This window comes from Chaetodon trifascialis, chromosome 12 (assembly GCF_039877785.1).
Source record: "Chaetodon trifascialis isolate fChaTrf1 chromosome 12, fChaTrf1.hap1, whole genome shotgun sequence".
In the NCBI taxonomy this organism is placed as follows: Eukaryota; Metazoa; Chordata; class Actinopteri; order Chaetodontiformes; family Chaetodontidae; genus Chaetodon; species Chaetodon trifascialis.
This window is the reverse complement of record NC_092067.1, coordinates 17,008,208-17,032,644: the sequence shown is the minus strand read 5'-3', so window position 1 is coordinate 17,032,644 and position 24,437 is coordinate 17,008,208. Positions and strand designations below refer to the sequence as shown.

Sequence of the window (24,437 nt, the reverse complement as noted above, 5' to 3'; positions counted from 1 at the left end):
TTGGGGAAGATGGGGAGCTCTTTTCCTGTTGTGCCTGTGCACCCCTAGGCCAGGCGTAACAGACCAAAATAGAGTAAAATAGACTAAATATTTGACCAAACACAAGGCAAATGTTGCTGCATGTCTGCTGGATGTGTAGTCTGTCAACATAATGAGGTGACAATATCCTTTGATTCATCTTTAACCTGGTTGTAATTCAAACCTTAATCAAATAAAATGATAGCTAACTTTGTGAAGGTATGAATTTGTGAAGTTTTGCCTTCAGGTGAGAGACTAATTTCTGTCCCTCAGCTTGATGAATATGCACACAAACTGCTAATTCACATCCAGTATCACCAAGCGATGCATTTAACCAAATAGTGCGTGACTGATCCACACAGATTTGTACAGCCGCTCATGATATGTGTGAGTCCTGAGGAGAGTGTGAGTGACCTTCCTGGCAGCAGCTCTATCACTCAAACCGCACTGCTCCTTATGTAACCAAGGGTAAACACGTAACTCTGCTGTAACCCTATAGTTACTGACAGGGAAGCAACTCAAGCATTATATAAGATTTATGGTACTGTGCCGCATCAGGGCACTGCTAAAATGATCAGTTTGATGTGGCTGAAAGGATTTAATTGATATAGTTTAAGTTTTTGAAACGTGCCAATCTTGAACATGTGTCGTGTGCTCCAGAAAGAGCAAGACTGTATGAACACTCACAAGCCATCATTACAATCCAATGTGAGCTAATACAATAGCTCTGCCATAAACTCTGCCTTTTAAAATGTAATAATGTTCAACTGTGACTGATGCAGTCTGAGAGGTGTTCATTTTACTCTGTGTTTATTCTTGAGGTTATCGTTTGTAGTGTTGTTGAACTGGACTTCATTATATTGAGCGGTGTTCCTAATATTACCATACATGAGACAGGCAGAATATTAGAAACAACTTCCTAGTATAATGCACTCTAGTTGAAGACATAAAAGTGGAATTTATGGTGGTACGATTGCACATTAGATTGTGTATTTATTGAAGTAGCCGCTGAGTGTATACTGTATGTCAACAGAAAGAGGTGCGTGCCTTTATGATCCCATTTCTTTAACACCATTAAATATGCATACACTGAATCGCTGTAAGTATGCCTCGGCTATTTCAAACATGTGAGGCTATTTAAAACTGATTTAAAATGCGGTGTGATCTATTTTGAGCGACTGACATATAGACTGTGACCCAGCGGATACCTGTCAGTAGACACAGTGTTTATGAAACAAGCCTATCATTTCTCTATAGCAACTGCAGAGACTGACCCACTCACTCAATCATGCATCAATCCAAGAATGCACGCACATGCACACACACACACACACACACACACACACACACACACACACACAGACACACACACAGACACACGCACAGGCGGCCACCGCCCTTTCAAGCAGCTGAAACCAGACCCTTCGACAGCTGAATTGAGGGCTGGCAACTGGCACGAGGTGGGGAATGAGAAGAGAAGAGGGGCTGGAGAGGGGGAGGAGATATGGAGGAAAGGCCTGGAGAATAATGGACATGTTAAGACACTGCAATAAACTGATTTACAAAAGTAAATAAAAGAGTAATCATACTTTTGCTGGAAAGGTCAGATCGTGGCTCATTTGAATGTTTTTGATGCAATTAAATTCAAATTTCATTTCTCAAAAAGGTCAACAAGAACAAGGTTAACTGCATGTGTTATGGATTTCAGTTGCAAAAGAGATACTCAGACTAAAGCTGCATATGACTGTTTTTACCTGTTACCTCATTTTTCAAAAATTTCCATGTAGTCTCTACAAAAAAAGTACCATTGATGCTCATTTACAGTTTTAAGGTGATTCGATGAAAGTCTGATCTCTACTAATATTTGATTGGCATTGTGTTTTCTTCCAAAGAGGGTCCATTGTGGACTGTCCTCTGGCAGGTGCCTGGATTTAAAGTGGTGACAGACTGATCAATTAAAGGAAAATGTGGTTGAGGTACAGCGGAGGGGTGGAGTAGGAGGTAGTGGGAGTACTGACGGACAGACAGAGGGAGGACGGAGAGGAGGGGTTGGGGTGGGAGTGGGTGTGGTAAATCTACAAATAGCTGCGCTCAGTGTCTGATATTTCTTCACTTGGTTTCTCTCCCAGTTGCCCAGTGGGACAGTTGGGTCTCAGCACCTCAAGCGGCTCCATCACAACCACAAGACGACCAAACAGTCGACCAGCCATGAGCAAGTCCTACTCCGCCTCAGCTCAGTCTTCCTCCTCATACCGTCGCACCTTCGGGTCTGGCGTAGGGTCATCCCCAATGTCCTCCCTCTTCTCCTCTCTCGGAGGTGGTCGTAGCTCCTCTTCAAGCCATATGTCTTCCAGAGTCTATGAGGTCAAGAGCACTGGCATCCCCTCCTATTCTGCCCACCGGGTGTCCTCTGGTGTAGGGGCAGCAGGGTATGGCTCCTCTACAGCCATGCGCACCTATTCCGGAGAGAAACTCGACTTCAACCTGGCCGATGCCATGAACCAGGACTTCCTCAACACAAGGACCAACGAGAAGGCCGAGCTTCAGCACCTCAACGACCGCTTCGCCAGCTACATCGAGAAGGTGCGTTTCCTGGAGCAGCAGAATGCAGCGCTGACAGTGGAGATTGAGAAGCTGAGGGGCCGCGAGGGGCCCGGGCGCGTGGCTGAGATGTATGAGGAGGAAATGAGGGAGCTGAGGAGGCAAATAGAGGCCATCTCCAACCAGCGCGCCCGCGTGGAGGTGGAAAGAGACAACCTGGCTGATGACCTGCAGAAACTTAAGCTCAGGTAGGCTAGAGGAGGATGAATGAGTGGATGGGCTGATCTGTCAAGTGGATGCAAAGAGTGCGGATGAGTGATGAAGAAGGATGGAATGAAGAACACACGACATTGATATAGCTTATTGTTTAAACAGTAAGCTCCCAGAAAACAGACTTTGGCCAAAAGTTAAGAGTTAGTTAACTGTTCCAGAAAGATAAACAACAACTGAATAGTCTAGACAGATTTTTATGGGGTAGACCTGTCTATGCCTGGGCTTCCCAACATTTGTGGCTTGTGACCGTTTAAAGTTAAGCACTTCCAAGGAGTCAATAACCCTCATCATGGGTTTAACATGTAGGAGAGGTCAAAGATTGATGATTCCACCAAACTGGAATATTGCATGTCTTTCTTTTTCTTGTTATCATCTAATGTCCCTTCAGGTTTTCTCAAAACCACTCAGAGGGGTCTCAACGCCCAGGTTGGCAACAGGTTGCGAAGGGTGAGAGAAACATTGGTGGATCACACAGGAAGAGAGGATATGGGGAAAGGGAAAGCAGGAGAAGTGGGAAAGTGGTAGTTTCCCTTGTTAATACATTGGGGAAAAAGTGGAAGCCCAGGATGTGGCATGCACTGATTTCCAGAGGGTGTCTCTTCTCTTTTGGAGCAAAGGGAAACAACACAGTAACAAAGGAGCGATTCGAAAGTAGCCACACTTCAATGAGTGTTATGGTCCAGCAGCTTTTTACAAAGGTGTCTTATGATTGAGCCACAAGAGACGTACTGTAACAGAGGAAAATGAAGAGAGAGAGAGAGAGAGAGAGAGAGAGAGAGAGAGAGAGAGAGAGAGAGAGAGAGACTTGCAGGCTCACAGGAATAAAGTTGAGGCAGACAGAAAGAGAAGTAGACAGATGGAAATGAACAGATGAACACATAGAGAGAGAGAGAGAGAGAGAGAGAGAGAGAGAGAGAGAGAGAGAGAGAGCTGTGATGTGAGTGAATCTCTGAATAGTCTATTTGTAGCCACTAGGTCAGTTCTTTGAATTTAGAATTTCTGTCACACCAACAGCAAGCAACATCACTTAATTTTAGGTATATATAGAAGCATACACACACACGCACATGCATGCATGCATGCACACACACACACACGCACAGCACACGCATTCACTCTTCATTTTCTTTCCATCAGCCTTTTTTAAATTGTTGCCTGCAGCATTGAGTGAAGCTTGCCAAAGCACCTGCTGCTCCCACTGAGATCAAAATACACGCAGAGACCGCCTGCCTGCCAACAGTTACAATGCATGCATGCAGACACACACACACACACACACACACGCGCGCGCACATGTAAAACACCTATAAAATGAGAATTTTCAGATTGCATCAACAACTATTTGCTTTAAAAATGAATCATTGTTACAAAAAGGCACTTTGCTGTAACTGCAAAAAGCAGAAACTGAAAAATAAAATGTACACAGCAGCCGCAGACACAAGGTCCTGCAGGGGCTGCAGGACATGAAAATGTGTTCTGCAGAGGCCCCGTGGAGCAGATTAAGCATGTTCAATATCCAGCACTGTAAGTATGGTGCACAAGTGCTAAGTGCCATCCAACTGTGTCATTTGAAATGAACAAAGGAATATAATTTACCACACCGGATGTGAAATTGACGACCAAGTCGCCTGACTCACACCGGTTCATGGAACATTTCCCTGAAAACGGTATCATTCAAACCTGCAAAGCTGTTTATATTCACATGTAACAAACCAACCAGCGGCTTCAGACACTGTCGCGAGCGTACATCCAGTGCATGCACACGTTACATGCATGTATTTTTTGTTTGCCGTGTGCCATTTGAAAGGCTAATTCTGGAAACTGCACCAGCCAAGGGCAGACCTCTGTTCTTTTCTTACCGTTACCCCTCTGACTCTGACAGCGTGACAGCAGCTGCAGCACAGCTTTAGGACTCAAAGAGCAAGTGCACCAGTGTGTGTGCGTATGTGTGCGTGTGTGTAGATATGGATACAAATAAAAGTTAGACTATGATGTGTCATTGTCTAGTCAGTTCTATTCTTGTCAATTTACTGTCTGACAAACAGAAGAGGGAGCAGAAGGCTGGAGGAATGAGAGGCGGCAACTAGCTTATCTGTCTAGTAATTGGTCCCTGGGGAAGACCCCACACTCTAAGACATGGTTGTTGTGTTCGTATCCACTTATGTTTCAACTTTTTTCTATCTTTTTGCCTATTTTCTCTCTGTTTGTTGCTCTCTCCAGACTGCAGGAGGAGATTCACCAGAAGGAAGAGGCTGAGAACAACCTGTCTGCCTTCAGAGCCGTACGTTTTCTGTTTCCATAAAATCACGCCTTGATATCTCAATCCTCAGTCATTTTGTCCTCAAAGCCTGAAGTAAAAAGTGAAACATTGCTCAATTTTCCCTCTCCTCTCTCTAATCAGCCATTTTCTTCCTCTCAATTTCCTGCTTTCCCTGCAGCTTTTTGTTTTTCCCGTTGGTTGTAACTATAATTCTTTCGGTGTCTGTATTTGTACCCAGGATGTAGACAATGCCACTCTGGCCAGGCTGGACCTGGAGAGACGCATTGAGAGTCTGCAAGAGGAGATTGCCTTCCTCAAGAAGATCCACGAAGAGGTGTGTTGATCCTCTCTAAAATCTCTCTGTCCGCCTGCAGCCAGGCCACAACACCTACGTCTATGTAGTATGCATGTCAGTTGAGTGGTGTGTACTGTATCATCTGACAACTCTGTGTAATATTAGATATATCCGAGCCTCTGTAGGCATGCGGCTCTTCAAGTGATCAAATATTTCACACTTAAACACACCGGCTGCTGTTTAAACATATTTATTATGCACAGTTATACACCCTCTCTCCCCCTGTACAACACTGAAGCAATATGGGAGATTAAGTCTTATGCAAAGCAAATGCAATAAGTGCAAGTGGCACATTTGTGCACATTCACCCACAGACATCAAAGGACGTACCGAGCCACACGCTCAGACACACGTCAGCGCAGTTGAGGTCCCTTCCTGTCATTTTGTCTTCTCTGCATCAACTTTGACCCGTCAGAAGTGCTGAACTGCCGATTGGTTGAAGGGAGCATGTCAGCTGCTGTGCGTGTGTGTGTGTGAGTGTGTGTGTGTGTGTGTGTGAGGGAGAGAGCAGCAGAAAGCATGTGTGCATGTGAACAGATGCAATGCTATTTATATCTTTTGGTTAGACCAGAAGACAGCTGAGTGGGACCAAAGCTTGCTCATTTGAAACTTGTAGTTTAACAATGTTAAACCAACCTTGTGCTATTCCTGATGTCTAATATTTTAATAGCATTGCTTCAGTGCACCACAGGGCAAATTAATGGCTTGACATTATATAGTTCTTCTATATTAAATGTCATTGATGTTGGATGTCCTGCCCTGATTTTCGCTGATTTATGTTTGAACCTTGGCTTTCATGAGCTGCAGTGTCACGTCAGACAAGGTTCAGATGTCAACTTTGATCTCTGTGTCTTTATCTGTTTCCCACAACATGTCCTGTGTTCATTTGTCATTCTCCCGTCACCTTGCAGGAGATCCGTGAGCTGCAGAGCCAGATGCAGGACACTCAGGTGCAGATCCAGATGGACATGTCTAAACCCGACCTGACCGCTGCTCTGAGGGACATCCGCATGCAGTACGAGGGCATCGCCGCCAAGAACATCGCAGAGGCTGAGGACTGGTACAAGTCTAAGGTAAGATGGGGGCACACACACGCACAAACACACAATGTCTAATCAAGCTGTTGCACTGCTAAAACCTCATCGCCTCCCTCAGGTGTCTGATCTGAACCAGGCTGTGAATAAGAACAATGATGCACTGCGTCAGGCCAAGCAGGAGAGCATGGAGTACAGGCACCAGATTCAGTCCTACACCTGTGAGATCGACTCACTCAAGGGCACTGTGAGTTTTTTCTGTATTTCCTCTTTGTGGTTTATACATGGAAGTCTTTCCTTTCTTTCCTCTGAAGCTGACTCTTTCCGTCGCTCGCTTTTTCAACCCCTCCGTTTCACTTCATGTCTTTGTTCCCCTGCAGAACGAGTCTCTGCTGCGTCAGATGAGAGACATGGAGGATCGCATGGCCCGCGAGGCTTCTGGCTACCAGGATACTATCGCACGGCTGGAGGAAGACATCGCTAAGATGAAGGTAACTGAATCTCCAGTGGGAACACTGTCTATGTTTGGGATTTTTCAGTTATTGGAAATATATAACAGGCATTCTTCACACAATCCTGCTTGGTTGCAGTTTTTCCAGCTGATTTTGTGTTTGGTGGTGAGTCTAATTTAAGCAGACAATAAAACTTTTCATGTATTAATTTGAAGGATGATATGGCTCGTCACCTGAGAGAGTACCAGGACCTCCTCAATGTGAAGATGGCCCTCGACATTGAAATTGCCACCTACCGCAAGCTGCTGGAGGGAGAGGAGAGCAGGTGTGTGTTATACAGTACAGCTTTAGATTTAAGTTTATTTGTCCCAGTGCTAGCATAAACTTAACATTTTTGTCAGTGAGGTGTGAGTTTGTAACTGTGTTATTACCAGCTTGTAATGCTGAATTATGCATTATCCTTTTTTCAGGATCACCACCACTGCGCCTATCCAGTCTGCTTATTCCTCTATTGGATTCAGAGGTTGGAGAAACAGTATACATTCTTCCCCACACCCATAAATACTCACAAAATCCATTTTACATTCCAGATGAGTCAATGAGGGGATAAAAAAAGACTATTTATAGCTTGTGACCGTACATGGTAGGTGCTATTCTGAGGACGTTACATGTCACGTATAAGCAGTGACACATCATGACCACTGTGTGGCAATATACGACATGTCAAAGACCTGTGAGGCTCTTTGATTCACAGAGGCAATAATCAGCGAGCCACACATCAATAATCACACAACTTAGCCCATTCACTTGATGTATTAACAGTCCAAATGTGCAATTAATCTCTGCCAATAGCTCCACTCGCTCCACTCTGCGGCTGCTGAAATGAAAACGGCGAGCAGTAATTAAAGATGATGTATAATGTCCAGTCGAGATTCATTAGCGCCATTGATTTCGAAGATGAGTTTAGATATTACACTTTTAAGTGGCAGTACCTCCACAGACTGTTTCATGGCTGCCGTCTGAATGTGCAAGCCATGCTGTTGTATTGTTGGAGGCCAATTAGCGCTCTCAGAGAAATGCCAGACTAGTATCAGTGTCTCAAACTCAATACACTTTGGAGCAAGCTGTATGACTTTATGAAAGAGTGTAAGAGCTGCATGCATGTATTCCTACAGAGACCAGTCCTGAGTCCCAGCATCAGCGCTCCTCAGAGGTCCACTCCAAAAAGACTGTCCTCATCAAGACCATCGAGACCCGCGATGGAGAGGTTTGAATGCACACACGCAAACACACGAGCGTGCACACACACATATTTATATATGTTTACCTACATGACACACAGTATACTTTTCAGCCTTCTACACACATGTTGCACCTATTTATTTTTCTAGTAAGAGTAGACAATAATAATTTTCCATCTGAATCATGTTGATTTGTTATATTCTCATCCAGATGAGGTATTCTATGAGCCAGGGCGCTACTGCCCAGTCTGTAAGTCTGGGTCCAAAATCCCACCTGCCTTTCGTCATCCGTTCACTACAGGCTGAAGCAAACTACCAGATTTAGAAAAGAAAATTTGTCTTACAGGTTTGACAAGTTCTCCACCTTTGTGTTTCTAGAGAGTATAAAGAAATCTGCATTTCTACTCTTTAATTGAAACATGAAATCTTGTAGTTTGCGTTGACCCTGTGTAGACACTTACACAACTTGAATAAGCAGCTTCACCGTCAGTGGCTACAGCCCCCCTCCCCTGCACAGCACAGCACTTCACTCCAAACAATACCTGCTTCACTGCTGGAAAATACTCTCACGTATCTGTCTGCAACCCTATTCACTCCTTAACACAGATTATACTTTTTTTTCTTCCTTCATAATAATGTGCAATACCTCTCCTCCTCAGGTTGTCAGTGAGTCCACACAGCACCAGCAAGACATCATGTAAACCTGAAGAGGACCCTTAGACACACTACATAAGAAATGAATTGAAAAAATAGTACCAAAATATACATTTTCCTACCACTACTATGACAATTTATAAGCTGAGCCTATTTTTAGACACAGAATGTTGACCATTACAGCTGATATTAAAGGAAACACAAACGACAATGTGCTGTGTACATCAACACAGAGGCACAATGCACTGCCTTTAGCCTGGTTTTAAACAAAGGTCATTCCAGGAATTATACATGTTTTACTTTCCATCTCTCAAAAAACACCTGAATTGTCATATCTTGTCTGAAAAAAATAATTCAAAGGCAAGAGGAGAGTTTCAAATGAACAAGGTTTTGTGCAGCCATACCGGCCAAGTATCCACAGGGAAGTCTGCGAGGTGCGAGAGAGATAAATGGACCTGAAACACCAGGCTCACTCGAAATAATGTAACCGTAAATTTGGCTGCACATATTCCAAGTCTTTCTGTGCTAATGTACACATATGACTTGATTAAGAGGGGCTTTCGTTTGTGGGACTGATTTAAGGAAAGTGAGACGTTGGTCTTAGGTTTGAGAAATGTCAGAAACACAAACATCGAACGGAAAAGGAACTCAGTCATGTTTGAAGTTTGAGCTCAATAGCATGTGCTGGGCGTTTGATTGTAAGAGTATGGGTGACCATGTTGTGCTACTTCACTGTGCCAAGAAGCTCAAATAAAGACATTTGTCATCACCATTTGCCACTTGAGCGTCAGCTGGTTTCTTAAGGTTGCCTTATAATTGCTGTGTGTGTACGTAGCATGCAATGCGCAATACTGTCTCCTTTTTCAACTCCAGTCATTAGGATTCCCCAGATGGCGTACATACCTTTGCATTGGTTTCTACCCACTGCATTCATCATCTAATGTGGGCTGTGTTAGCTTTCTGAAATGATAGCAGCTTTCCCAGCCAAGCATAGCCGTCTTCTGTTAACATTTAATTCACTTTTATAAAAAAAAACAGGAGCTGCAGCCCTGTTGAAATGATTACTAACAGCACTGGTCTTGGTGCAGGGAAAACTGAACAATGGCTGGTTAATGAGCTGGCTTCGGTCATGCTTTGTTTCCATCAGAAAGCAGATTAGCACAGCAACAAGAATTATATACTCAGTGCAGTTTGTGTCTGAAGTCACTGGGCTGAAAATGTCAGCGGAGATAAAAATGTGGGGGTGGAGGAGGGGAGAGGAAAGAAAGATACAATGAAAGCAGACAATAAATGAGCATGGAAGAAAGAGAGCAAGACCGTGGGGGAGGTACAGGGAGGAAACGAGAAAAGGGTACAAATGCAGTGAAAGAGATATTTAGAGACAGAGGAAAAGAAACAAGATTCAAAGAGAGATAATTGGGCAGAATGAAGAAAGAAACAGAGACAAAGTCATTTCACTGCTTTTCCAGGAAATATTGGATCAGAACTTTCCGTATCCATCACTGTTTCTTCACTACTGCTGCCAACAGCAACCACTTCTCAGTCATTATAGGTCGATAAAAGGGCACCATGTTGCTCGCTTCCATCTCCTTCAAATGAAGTCAGCTGAACTCTGTGACCTCTCCACTATCGGCTGCTGAAAGCACATGTTGACGGCATTCAGGCGAAAAAAGGATTTTAATTGTTACACGCGGCTCCTTTTTTAGCTGCTTAGGTTTTTTTTTTTTGCAATTTGTAGAAAACATCTTATATCCTGATTAGATTTGTATTTGTCACTCAGTGTACAATTAGACCACTTGTTCTTACATAACTGCTGCACTGCAGTTTGTTATTAAGCTGCAATGCAAATGTAGCCTGAAACCTACTGTCAGAGCACATCAGTGCAACTGTGAGGTAATAGTGGAACAGAAAGATCAAGATGATGAACTCAACCAGCTGACCAGATGCTTTGCTTTTCCTTGTTAAGTTTCTAACTCCTTATTGTGACTGAGACCTGCAGAGAAGTAAGAAGTACTGCATAAAGTCATGTAAAATATGTGTGTGTGTGTGTGTGTTATAGTATTTGGTAGTTGTACTCATGAAGCACCTGTGAATAAACTACTACGTAGGAACAGTAGAGACATGAAGACAGTTAGATTGTTGACTCACAATGTTTATCATATTTTAGGTCCATATAAATCCATGCTCAATAATAATAATAATAATAATCATGATAATAATAATGATAGTAATAATAACCAGGCAATTTGCACAGAAAATAAACAGGGTGGTAGGAAAATGAATTGCTGTTTCTTGTGGCGCACTGAATTGAGTCACTGATGTTGGTCTCGTGACAGGATAAGGAGGACACAAGTGCATTCACCACCCGGCCAAGTCAAAACAGCTGGACATACAGTGGTAACACGTTGTGAAACAGGTCTACTCCTTTAGAAAATAATCAGCGGGATAAATTACATAAGCGATCATGGCGTGAACATAAAAATGAAAACAAAACATTTGTACATTTAAAAATTATTTACAGTTCAATATCTACAATGTGTTTCCCCAACATATATTCAGCAGTGATGGGCAAAGAGAAAATCACAGAAACAAAATAAAAAAAGCTACTAAAAAGAATTGATAATTTAATAATAATAATCATAATAATTCTAATAATAATAATAATTCAGTTTGTCCCAGAATTACAGGGTGCTTTGAATTTTCATTTAATTAGTTTTTGTCTTTACAAAATGTAAAGACAGTGATGGTGTTACAAGTGCACTACAGTAAAAGCACAAAAGAAGACCAAAGCAGGACAAAAGTGTGAACAAAACCCCGAATTACACTTGAACAGCCACTACTGTAACACTGATACAGCAGAAGAGAAGGTGATGTAGCAGAAAGCATGTCAAGAGGAGGAAATGATTCAAATGCCTTTTCAGAGCCCTTTACCTGGACAGTGTAAACAGAGAAGAGAAGAGAAGAGAAGAGAAGAGAAGAGAAGAGAAGAGAAGAGAAGAGAAGAGAAGAGAAGAGAAGAAGAAGAAGAAGAAGAAGAAGAAGAAGAAGAAGAAGAAGAAGAAGAAGAGCGTGTGGTTCTGCTGGTTCCGTGTTGGATCTCAGCCAGTAAAGAATCCTTTCATTGGACCTATTCACTGCGACAACACAGACATCACACTTCAGACTGACGTCCTTCCACGTGTCTGTTTCATTCACTCAGTGTGGATTGTGTGTTGTCCACTCTGGGACCAACAAACTAAAGTGGAAATCTGAGATTATCACATGACGACAGTGACACACTGAAACACTGACACATTGGAAACACTTACACAAGGATTCTCATGCAGTAATGGGCTAAGGTGAAAATGATTAGTCCTCCAGTGGCAAGCCTATCACATCGCATCAGATGTTTAGTATTGAAGTACAGTACTGAGGAATATTTTTGTTTAACTTAACCTCATGGAGTAAAATTCTGCAAAAAATGGCATGAATTTTTGTTAAATTTCCCCCCACTTTTATATATTTTGGTCTTTAATCTGTGACTCTTTATAGTAACATTTACTCTGAGCAGGAAGCATCAAATTGGTAATGTCGTTAATTGTGGGGAACCACAGTATCTCACTTCCAAAGAGGTTCAAATGAAACAAAAATAGTTCCTTTGTACTAAAATTACTTCCTGTAAAAATCCCTCACCTCTCTGGATGTTCAGTACAATATCAATAATCGGAGCGCACTTGAATTTAAAAGCAAATCACACGCAAATGCATGTACACACAGACATATGCACACATTAACAGTAAGTCTAGAGAAAAAGGTCCAGTAGTAAACATTAGAGGGCGCCATTTGCAAATTCATCCCTCTGCTATGTCTCATCATTTACAGGAGATTATCTTTATTTTAAACCTCTGCCTTTTCATCACTTCATCCAAACTAAAATATTCACATTTTTAACTGGACCAGTATATTGGCAAAAAAGAGGGAAAAATACAGTATGTTGGACATACATTATAATGAATCCCCCTCTCCTTAGCCAAAATTTGGTACAATCCATCACTTGCCACAGGGCTCATGTGTCCACTTACACACACAAACACACTATACTTAACATTTTCACTGTCGTGTATTGTCCCCTTCAAACTCAAATCCCTGGATGACCAGTATCAGACAGCAGTTTCTTGTATTTGTGTCTTAACAGTATGTTTGGACAGCTGGCAAATTCTGCCAAGGTAGATTGTTTGAGCACATTACATACAGCAGCTTACAAAAAATGTTTTAAATTCAGTAAAAACAGGAAAGAAGAAGGAATGCATGGACGTGTCTGCTGCTCAGTTCTCCGGTTACAACAGTTAACGACGGAGGGCAAAAGGGAAACAAATGAGATGAAAGCACATCTCCCTTGGAAAATGGCAACAATGTAGGCAATGACACGTGGAGGGTTCCTGGGTGAAATGACATAAAAACTGTCTTCGGTATGAGCCATTCGATGCAACGCATACCTAAAACCAGTCACTGTTCTGCATTTTGAGGCGGCAGAAGACCTGTGCTGCCACGTTTGGATTCACAGGCTGTCAGTGAAGATAACAGGTCGACTTCATGTACACCTCCCTTCAAACAGCGACCTTTCAATGGAGAAAGTGATGAAGAGGAGCTGCCTTTCTGTTTCAGTGCTAGCTGTGTTTTTCTGCTGTTGCTTTTCTGTAATTTTCCTTTGAGGTTTCTTTCCTTGAAGTGAATTGTTTCCACCTTTATTTGCCCTCGAGGTACAGTGCAGATACTGCTGAAGGTCTATCGAAGGTAGTGCTACCTTGACTCCATGAAAGCCATGTGATGCATTTTTGTTTGAAGTGGTGCAGCCCTCCTGTGGAGAAATCAGTGATTGTTTCTCTGCTGCAATCCCACCGGAAATGGCTCCTTATGGCTTGAAACGGTCCAAAAAATAATCTTAGATATTTCAATTAACTCCCCATCAGACAAGTCCACTTTTTCCATTGTGCTCCAGACCAGTACTGTAGCTGAGCAGGTTTTGAAGTCAAGTACAGTGTGTGATGACTCATGAGGCTCTGCTCTGGTGTCTTGACATTCATAAAGAACAGAATAGCCAAATAAATACAACCTCTGACTGACAGGAGACAACCAGTGTGGGACCACCTTTGGGACATACTGAGTTCCTGATGGGTTAATAGGCAGTTGATTGGGTTGGCACGGTAGGTTTAGGTTTTCTATCCCTAACTGTGACAAAGAGGTTTGAAGCAGCCTGGTGTAATTGTGTGTGTGTTGCTGGATGCGCGTGTGTGCATGTCGCTGCCTCAGATGCGGACTGGGGGTCCACTGGGGGCCGTGAGGGGCACTTGAGAGCCGCAGTCATAGTCGAGTTCACCCATCCGGGAGCGGCTCATCATTCGACTGTGGGAATACGCTCGTCTGTCTGTTTGCCTGTCCCTGAAACTCCTGATGTAGCTCTGCGGAAAGACAGACAATACAGGGTCAGGGTGGGAGTGGACAGTGTACAGACATAATGTGATGTGTGACAGTAAACCTCACCAACAACAGTCGTGAAAGCTCACACTCACATTCAGCTATCGTTAAAGGAAGTGTTTGACATTTTGGAAATTACACTCATTTGCTTTCTTGCCTAGAGTTAAATAACAAGATCAATAACATTCTCATATCTGTGTGTTCAATATGAAACTGGAGCCAGTAGCTGGTTAGCTTAGTTTAACACAAAGACTGAAAAAAAAATGGAAACTGCTTGTCTGACTATCCGAAGGTAATGAAATCCACCTGCCAACAGCCTGAAGGCTCACTCAGTAACATGAGGTAAAAAAGGTAAAATTTTAATTTGTGGTTTTACCAAAGGTTATTTGCGATACTATTTCTTGACTGGAAGCAGTGACTTCCTGAAATCTCTGCTTGTTGCTGGCAACCTCACAGAGATAACAAGATGTCAGGAAGTCGGTGCTCATGGCCAAAAAATAGCTCCACACATAAACTCCAGTGAAACCCAGGTGGGTGGACTTTGTTATCTTCACATAGAGTAATGGCGCATTTCCATTACACAGTTCCAGCTCTACTCGACTCGGTTCTACTCTACTCTACTTGGTTTGAGTTTCCATTACAATTGAGTTTCCATTACAATTGAGTACTTCATAGTACCTCCTCAACGTAGGCGGGGTCGTCATACCACGGCTGCGCGAAACTGCCATGATGTCAATTTGTATGCGACGCAAACAGAGCCGACAAACAATGGAGGACATCGAGGCGATGTTGTATTTGTTGCTCGGTTTGTTGTCTGGAAAAGTCTGGACCTCGTCAACGGACCACGGTGATATTTTACGAGCAGCCATTTCCCTCGAGTGAGAATAAAGAATAAAGTCAGCGGTTGCTGTTGCCTGGCGTTACAATGGAGGGGGTGGGATTGTTTTTCCGGTGCTGGACGTCGCAGACCAGTGACGACACTCTCCGGCCAATCAGTGGCCGACAGGCTGTTGACGTCTCACATATAGTATCGCTTCTACTCGTTTGGAACCTCGCCAGAGCAGGTACTAAAAATAGTATCGGGTACCAGGTACTATCCCTAATGGAAACACAAAACAACCGAGTAGAGTAGAGTAGAGTCGAGTCGAGCCGCGCTAGTGGAAATGTGGCATAAGGCTATCTGTTTCCAATCCTCATGCTAAGCTAAGATAAATGGCCGATAGCTCAATTTTCTGTCTATACAATTCATTTAAAGACATACTATGATCTTAAAAGTAAGGAAGCTACTGCATCTTACTGGTGATAACACATCTCCATCAAAGCGTCTCTTCGGGTTGGACTTGCGGTGGTAGCCGGGTTCGGTCTGCGGAGGGGGGACTTTAGGTGGCTGAGAGCTCTGAGCTTGGTGATGGGGGTGAGATGCCGCTGGGTGATGGTACTGCTGGCGGTGGTGGTGATGGGTGTGGGCCTTCTGCTTGTGGCTGGTCTTCTGATTCTGACGTTTTTTCTTCTTTTTGTTCTCCTTCTCCTTTTTCAGCCTCTCTTCTCGCTGTCTGATCCGCATGAGCTGGACCCTCCGTTGCTGTCGACTCAAAACCACTGCAGACAAAAAGATCACAGTGTTGATAATGGGCGGAAAGGAAGAAAGCAAAGAAAGGAACAATAGATAATCATGAGGGAGTGAGATGGTGATAAAGACAGAACAATGCAGCTTTTATAGAGAAACAAAAGTAACTGATTAAGTCAAGAAGAACAGACAATACAGAATCATTCAGGGTAAAAAGAAAAACCCTCAATCAGATGGGACTCTTTTTCTCAGCATTTTAATTAGCTATTAAATTCTGATGGTGAACCATCTCCAGGGGGTTATTGTAAGCACAGGTTACAAAAAGGAAAAGGAAGAAAAACACACTGATGTCCATTTCCTCCAGTCTTTTCAGTGAGTTGGCAGACAGATCATTTTCCTTGCAGCATGTACTCATACTGAGCCGCTCAGTCTCCTGACATATTGTGAGTGGGTGACTGTGCTCGTGTTATTTCCACACCCTTCCCCGGCAAAGGATGTCCAAAATCCATCCTGTCTCACTGTTCATTGACTACTCATGACTATTTTTGGGTATACGTGTTTATGAGCTTTTTCTCTCACTGGTATAATATACAGTTGTGTCAGGGGTCTGTCCCATGGCCTTTATGGGAGGTTAAAATGATGCCACAAGCACACAGACCCTGCTGAACTTCACAGAGACAACATGTACTGTGTGCATCACTGTTAGTGCGTGTGTGTGTGTGTGTGTGTGTGTGTGTGTGTGGGTGGGTGTGGAAGTGTTATGAGGTCTATTGTTGTTTCTTTGTGCGGGCGGACAGCTAACGAGGCACCATCTGCCAGGGAAACTGCTTAATGACACCCCCCTTTTCTTTTCCTCAGCTCACTCCACCTCAGGCCCCCCGGTTACATGCTACTGTGTGTGTGTGTGTGCGTGCGTGTGTGTGTGTGTGCGTGCGTGTGTGTGTGTGTTCTATCATTGTCCACATATGCAGACAAAAAAATCAAAACATGCACAAGCTAATTCATTTATGCCCATGTCCTCCACCCTGTGCAATCAGCTGATGGACAGATGATTTTCCTTACTGCTCCACTCGGGTGCCCCGCTTACCCGTTGTGCCCCAGTTTACCAGCCCCCCCCTCGCCCTTCCCCCAGTACACCTGCCCCCTCTTTTCTCTTTTTCCCCCCATCCTCCTTCCTCTGTCAACAGACTGACTCTGACAGCTGCAACCAAGGTGTTTTTTAATGACATTTAACACTACATAGTGTACAGGTACATATAAAAGGTGACTCTGTACAGTAATGGTCCTTAATGGCTCTTATCACAAAACAGCAGGAACCTGCAATAACATTCATGGTTTCTCCATCCTCATTTTTCCCCTCATTCATGTTCCCAATTACAGGCAGTATTTATGGCAACAAGCAGCAATACAGAAGATACAGAAATGCAACAATGTTGTTTAGTTTTATGTTTCATTACAATCACTTTTTTCTTCACTATTATTATTTCCACTTTACTCTGTTATTTCCATCCCTCCCTCTGTGAAATGCGGCCATACATATGTTCACATGTCTGACTGAGATCTATGTTTATACATTTCACTTGTCTTTGTGTGATTGTTTCACAGTGAGTTTGCTCAGTACACTTTGGACCAGCTTCATCTTGTAGCCACACAATGACGAATAAAGGCTTTTTATTATCTTTTCAAAGCAGCATATCGTGAATTACTGGAGGTTTGAGTCTCTCTCTTATAGACAGCCTGCCCCTGCTTCCTTTATGTCTCTGTCCCTTTCTAGGTGCCTTCTCCCCCCACACTCCCCACGAAAAGGACTAAAAAGTGTCCTCTATCTCTTTGCCCACACCCTCTGACTGGAAGCTATGGCAGGCGGCTGTTTAATCCCATTATTTGAGGCCATGTGTGACTTCTTCTAAGACACCACTCTGTGTGTCATACGCCAGCCAAGATCAAATGAAAGAGTTTATGTGTGTGGGTGTGTATGTGTGCAACAGTGAATGTGTGTGTTTCAATTTTCCTGTAGTTAGTGTATGAGTGACTGAGAGACTTTGCCCCAGTTTATTTCTGTTTCTGTTTGTGTGTAAGAGGTGTTGACTATACTAATGTTTGTGTATTCAGACTCTCCGTTGCACACGCGCGCGCACGCACGCGCGCACACACACACACACACACACACACACACACACACACACACACACACACACACACACACACACACACACACACACAATTGTTCCCTGCCCTCATAATGGTTATGATTTCAAAAGCTGCAAAAAAAAGAGGCCCAAACTACCTATTTAATAAAATTAGGATAGATTAGTGAGTCTTGATAAAATGGCACCAGCTTGTAGTGGCCTTTGTAAGATCGATATCAAAACAAGTCTCATCATCATTCAGTGCACTTGACATGCTTACTGAGTATCCAAGAGTGAAAACGGAAATCACATTCTTCTTTGGATGGTGCACATTTATTTAATGAAACTGGGTTGAACGCATCCTTAATTAAACATCCCATGCATTTCTAAGGTCGCTGTCATGGGTGATGTTGGTGGTAAGTACTGTAATGTGAAGTAAAAGCTGCACCATCCATACAAAATGTGGAAAAGGTTCATCCTGAGGCTGCAAAACAGACCTTTTCCAAGAGGTCTGCAGCAGCCCTGCCTGAAGCTCCTGGCTATGTCCTACATTATATCGGACACGGTGAGGTGAGCACCGCCTCTCCTGAGTCAGCCCATTCTGAGCATATCCATCGTGTTAATAAGTTCCGGGTTGCAGCAGAAGATGTCTGTCCGCTGCTTCATAAAAGCAGTAAACTGAATTTAGACAAGTGCCTTGTACTCTTTATTCATAACACGTGTGTTTGTGCATTTTCATGAATTCGTTTTTATTAAAATTCTCCACCCAGGAAGAGATCAAAGTCTTGGCTGCAGGTTTTCTGTCGTCTAGCCTCAGATATTCTCACCTCCCCCAGCACCCTGATTTTTTATGGAATTTTTCCAAATCTGCCATTCCTATTGTCCAGAAAATGTCCCTGGTGTGCTCCCACCTTTCACTTGACCTCCACACCCACCTGCAGACTTCACGGTTCGCTCATCCTCCTCAGAAGTCCTTTAGGCTTTATTCCCTTCCTTATATGCCTATGTCCTGTCTCTGCCCCTGTTTCAGTAACTCTGGCCATGATCTGCTGCCTGCTGCATGGTTTTGACCCCTGTTGGATTTGTTTGTCACTTTTGACTGACTTCAAATTGGTGAATAAGCCTGTTTTCGTAGCATGAAGTCCTTTTACTGAACCTGCTATGCCTACAGACGTCTGCATTTGAGTTCTCAGCCCTGTTGCCAGAACATGAACTATAATAACTATGCAGTTTTACATGATGTCCAGTTATCAATGCAAAGGAAGTTTTTCTGGGTGCATTTGTTTTTTTGAAAGGAGAAATTTTAAGACTTTAGTGTAAAGTCAGTTGCTGGGTTGTTACAGTATAGTATGTGATTGGTTTTCATAGATCATAGTGTAATTTAAAGGACCATTGTGTAGGATTTAGGGGGATTTATTGGCAGAAACATAATATAATATTGATTATGTTTTAGTGCATAACAACTTGAAAGTGAGAACTGTTTTGTTTTTGTTACCTTAGAATGAGCCCTTTATATCCACAGACACATATTCTCAACCTTTTTGGCCCACTTAATGTCTTGGAGTGCTCAGTATGCTGACATCATGTGACATCATTTCTTGGTAGCAAAGTCCGACACATTTTCATGAAAACAAAACTATCAGGCTACCTGTTACTTGACAACAAATATAGCAAAATAGTGATTCTCAGATATGGTGCAATCTGTCAGCATCACTCACCCTCTGTGTGAGAAAATCCCTCTGCAGTGACTTTCCATTGGATCAGCACTCCGAGGAAGGCCAGGACAGGCCACACTCCCAAGATGACCCAAGTAAACCAGCACACTGGCTTCTTTGGTGCCACCTGCAAAGATTTTCAATTGAATAATTTCATTTTGATAAACTGCTCTCCACAAAACTGTTCATCTGTGCAACATTTGACAATGACACCTTTGTCAGTTTCTTGAAATCTCTTTAGTTTACCAAGTCATTCAATTATTCTCGTACAAACAAGTACTCTGTTTAATAAGACTAATAAGAATGTTAAGCATCTAATACTTTGGTTGCAAAATGAAAATCATCAAGATGAGGCCGTATTAAATGGGCCATAAACCACGATTGCACCAGTGGGGCTTCCCAGTGTCTTCATGCAGAAGTCTGGTTTAGTCAAAAAATCAAATAAAGTGATAAACTGATTGGTTTTTCCTTTAATTTGTCACCTATCTGTATATCTCGAGTCTCTTATGAGAGTAGGTTGGAGGTTCTAAAAGTTTTCAATTAAAGACACCACAGACTGATTGATTAGCACTCGTCCAAGAGGAGGGAAAGACTCCTCCTTGAAATCACAGGCTGAGGTGATCATCAAATAGTAATTCATGTCCTTTTATGTGCAGCCCAAATTTGTGTGTTATGACGACATTGTGGCAAGGTAGAAATTTAGCACATTGGGATTTTGTTCTACTGTTTTTCCCAGGGGTCTCTTCAACATCTCTGGTTGTATCATTTTGCAGTGCACAGTAGTTATTTATGGCAATTTATGGAATTTTTTCATTAGTGTGATGATGATCGTTGACTTGTTAGCTATTTAATACACTGAATTAGCTCGACATGTAGCAGCATTTCCATCTATTTCATCTACAAATGGATTTTTTAATTAAATTTGTAGAGAATTGACTGTATTACTATACACCACTGCGACAACATAAAATTACATATCCTCTAATTGAAGACTTTAGCCAATCACCCACTCTGTCGCTCACCCACACACAAATGTACCTCTCCGCTGTCAGATAACCACACAAATCAGCTATTGACCCACTCTTTCATTCCAATCTGCAGGCACACTCTGAGCTCCTGGCAAAGTTTCGTAGCTAGCGAGCCAAGGTAAAGTGTCAAAAATCCTGGCGTGCACTGCTCTATGAAGTGGTCGATATCAGAGATTTTATCTGCCCGATTGTCTGTTTCTCATCCAGGGACTGTGCACACAAGACCTCCCTCAAACATATAGAACACTCACAAAGAGAAAACACATGCCTCAAGGTGACTTCAATTAATAGCATTAGCATAGTAGCAGACAATCACACAGATGAGCCTACCCTGAGCCTCTCGTAGACGTAGTGCACCAAGGCAAACAGCTCTATAAAGTAATCCACGGTGACAGTGATGATGGCAGAGCCGAATGTGGCGGTGGAGAGGGTAACAAAGCAGCGCTGCCACTGAAGAGTGAGCACAGCAAATAATGTCCCAGAGCCCAGGAGAATACCCAGGGGAACCCACACTGTTTTGGGGTGGTAGAACTCTTCCATAACCTTTAAGAGAGAGGAGAAGGTGAATTTTAGTCTGGCAGTCAATCAGCAATCAGCAGACTTTTGGTTACATCGGCATTTATGACAGCAAACGTGTACAAAATCAGATTGATTTGAATGGAGTCGTAAAGGCAGCACAGCAAATCCAGGCCAAGAGATCGTTTAGTGATGGTGGATTTTGACATGCAAAGACACCATCACTTAAAGCTCACCATCAACTTGCAAAATGGAGGAAAATATGACTGTATCTAGCTACTGGCTAGCTTTATGCCCTTTAAACTACCACAAATCAAAGCTTAAAATGTGCTTTATGGTGTGGTAGTGCACAATAAAACATGTCTCCTCACCACCAGTGACGCCACTCCAACCAGCAGACCCAGCAGCAGGCCCACCATAAACAGCCCCACACTGCGAACCAACATGGTCACCAGGCCACACAGGGTCCCGATGCCCAGGCCGATGCCCACTGATGCCTCCACGCTCAGTTGAGTGTCCATCACCCTCTCCTTGTAGCACAGCATGAAGATGACTACAGAGCCAAACATTAGGCCTGTGAGGAACAATACAGCCTTGAAGCATCGGTAGCCTGGAGGAGACAAAGAAAACAGACCTCTGTGAGGCTATTACAAGCATATAAACATGTGTACATGGTGTACTGCATCCTGAGCAAACAGCCAGAAACCCCTGTGAAATCCAAATCTAATATATATATAATGGAAGCATGGAACAACAAACAGTAAGACAGCGAGTTCAGACAAGACACTCCTTGTAGCCTGAAACATAGAGGAAGACCAGAGGGACATTCTGCTTTGGCTTTGACTTTTGGCAAACAGACATACACACAGGCACCCAAAAGCACACAGTACACACAAACAGGTGTATGACTTGGCTTCTCTTCAATCACGCACATACACACAAGAGTGACACTCACAAAATGTACTTAACCATTTTCTAATGACAGACATTATAAAGGGCTTCTAAGTTTTAACCATATTCTATGATTGGAACTAACGGCTTCATTAATTTCAGTAAAACATTCATGATTTGCAGTTTTTAATAAGTCATTTAAAACAAAAGATGACTTTTGGCTCACATGGCTGTCAAAAAAAATCTTTCTGATGTTCATCATCCTCCATCATAACCTGATTTTTCTTTTGATCTAGCTCTTAATTTCATCTGGAATATCCATTTACTTACTTCCTGGAAAATGCCAGGCAGAGCAAAAATCAGTTTGCTAAGAGCTTATTAAATTCAAAGTAGTAATTCAACTATTAGTTGCAACAACAACAACAAAAACATGCATGCCTCATTAGACAATTTTTACATTCTCCAGTTTTCTCACTTTAGCTGATCAAGTCTAGATTTCTTTGTAGTTTAACAGGATGCTGTTAAATAAAAGGATGCTATCATATTCAGACACACAAGATAATGTACTTTAGAGAGGATGCAAAATAAACAGTGAAACATCCACCTTCCTGTGGTGGGTAAGGGAGCAGTATGTATTGTAGGCATTTCTGCACTGGAACATGATGGGAAGACCAAATAAACTGTCTCTATAAACCTTTATGAAACTGCTTTAAAATATGTTAATCATCGTATTACAAAAGGTCATCCAAATTCATTAGTCAACAGGGCTGCTGAATGGAACAGCTGCTCTCCTTGTACTTTTTTTTTCTTTCCCCATTGTGTGGTCCCTGCTGTCCTTGGCTTTCTCTCCCTTTCTCTCTCAGTTTATTCCCATTTTAATCTGCTTTATTGCAATAAAAACAGGGGGAAAAAGCAGCCAAAACAATAAAAACACAAATTATCAACAGTTAGAATCTCCCTGGCCCGCGCGCCTGTGTTTATTAATGTTTGCATCTCCCATTATTCTTGCTCTACATCTCCTTCTTTCTCTGTCTGACTGGACTCTGTCTCGAGGGGAACCAACATCAGATTGTTATCTTTGTGTAATCAGGCATTGCACAGCTGAGCCGAACAATACCCTTCCTCTCATCCAACCCACTGTCCGTGCTCCTCCCTCATGACTACACCTCATTTATGTGTGTTTTCTCAGATATCTTTCAGCCACCAGGCCCTTAAATACAAAGTGTGGTGAAAGCCACTGTATTGAGCTTCTTGTGTAGCAGAATGCCTGAATGGATACAAGCCTGACATGGAGTAAGTGGAGCATTTCCAAAGCATCTCCAGCAACCTGAACATTTGATTGGTCAGCAGCTGGCACAAATTCCCAACCTTGTTCTTCCACATCAGATAGTTTCCGTGGATCAATCAATAAATTCTGAAATATCAGGCCTCTCGCTGACTGCTCTTAATCTTTTGCTCCACTTTCTTTGTCCACTTTTCTCTCCCTTCCCCTGTTCCACTGCTCCACTCCTCTGCTTACCCCCACTCCCTCTTTTGTTCCTTGTTGCTTCCCTTACTTTTCCTCCAGCCATCAAACCCTCCATCCCATCTGTTCACTCTGGCTAATTCAGCCCTTGTCTTCTTCCCTTTCACTCTCTTTTCCTTTGCCTCCTCCATCTTGTTCCTATAACATCACTCATCATTCCTGCTGCAACTTTGTTGTTTTTCTGGGCCAAATAAATGACAGCTAACCTTTTCTTCTCAAGAGCTTGTGACTAAACCACATTCTGCAGGCATCTATCAGCAGAGAATCAGCTTTCCCGCTGAAAACCAGCAGGAATGTCTTTTTCTTCAAATTATTCAAATGTGACTGCGGGGCTTCTGAGAAACGTCAACAAAATGCATTGTGTCTCATTTGAAGAACAGTGATTTTGTTTGGTTATAGAGCAAGATCTCACAGTGAGGGTGAAAACGCACCTCTTTATCTTCTCTTTTTCTGATGCTGTCAAACAAACAAAGACACCCATAGACAACAGATGGTAAAGGACAGAGGAGCTTAAATATTTGAAGTATAATGATGTTATTCCATCTTGTTAAAGATGAAAATTGACATTTTTGTCATTTCCACATTTTCAGAGCTGGTGTTAAGTGAGCAAATTCAGGAAACATTAATATGCTAGCATGATAACATTTGGCTCGCTAAATGCAATGATTCTAATGTGCATGCTAGCAGCACGGTCGAACGACAGCTGATAAAGAACATTTAAAGTGTGATTCAACATGGTCTTTGTCTGACACCACCCTCAGGGCAGACTTGACATTTTCTGCCG

The 24,437-nt window shown here is 42.8% G+C and overlaps 2 protein-coding genes across 2 annotated transcripts in view; one reads left to right on the top strand and one right to left on the bottom strand.

Moving 5' to 3' along the window:
* Positions 1–2,124: 2,124 nt before the first annotated feature.
* On the top strand, positions 2,125–9,600 carry LOC139340222 (desmin-like). Its single transcript, XM_070975953.1, has 10 exons — positions 2,125–2,807; positions 5,053–5,113; positions 5,331–5,426; positions 6,359–6,520; positions 6,603–6,728; positions 6,862–6,972; positions 7,149–7,258; positions 7,404–7,456; positions 8,109–8,200; positions 8,834–9,600. The coding sequence occupies exons 1-10, from the start codon at positions 2,227–2,229 to the stop codon at positions 8,873–8,875; spliced, it is 1,434 nt and encodes a 477-aa protein (XP_070832054.1). The 5' UTR covers positions 2,125–2,226; the 3' UTR covers positions 8,876–9,600.
* A 1,362-nt stretch (positions 9,601–10,962) lies between these two features.
* Positions 10,963–24,437, bottom strand: part of tmem198aa (transmembrane protein 198aa) — a 33,409-nt gene continuing 19,934 nt past the window's right edge. Inside the window, exons 3-7 of the mRNA XM_070976276.1 lie at positions 21,609–21,847; positions 21,052–21,264; positions 19,697–19,820; positions 15,580–15,881; positions 10,963–14,266 (exon numbers count right to left, since the gene is read on the bottom strand). Of these exons, the coding sequence (XP_070832377.1) occupies positions 14,114–14,266; positions 15,580–15,881; positions 19,697–19,820; positions 21,052–21,264; positions 21,609–21,847 (1,031 nt within the window). The 3' untranslated portion in view covers positions 10,963–14,113. The remainder of the gene's footprint in view (positions 14,267–15,579; positions 15,882–19,696; positions 19,821–21,051; positions 21,265–21,608; positions 21,848–24,437) is intronic.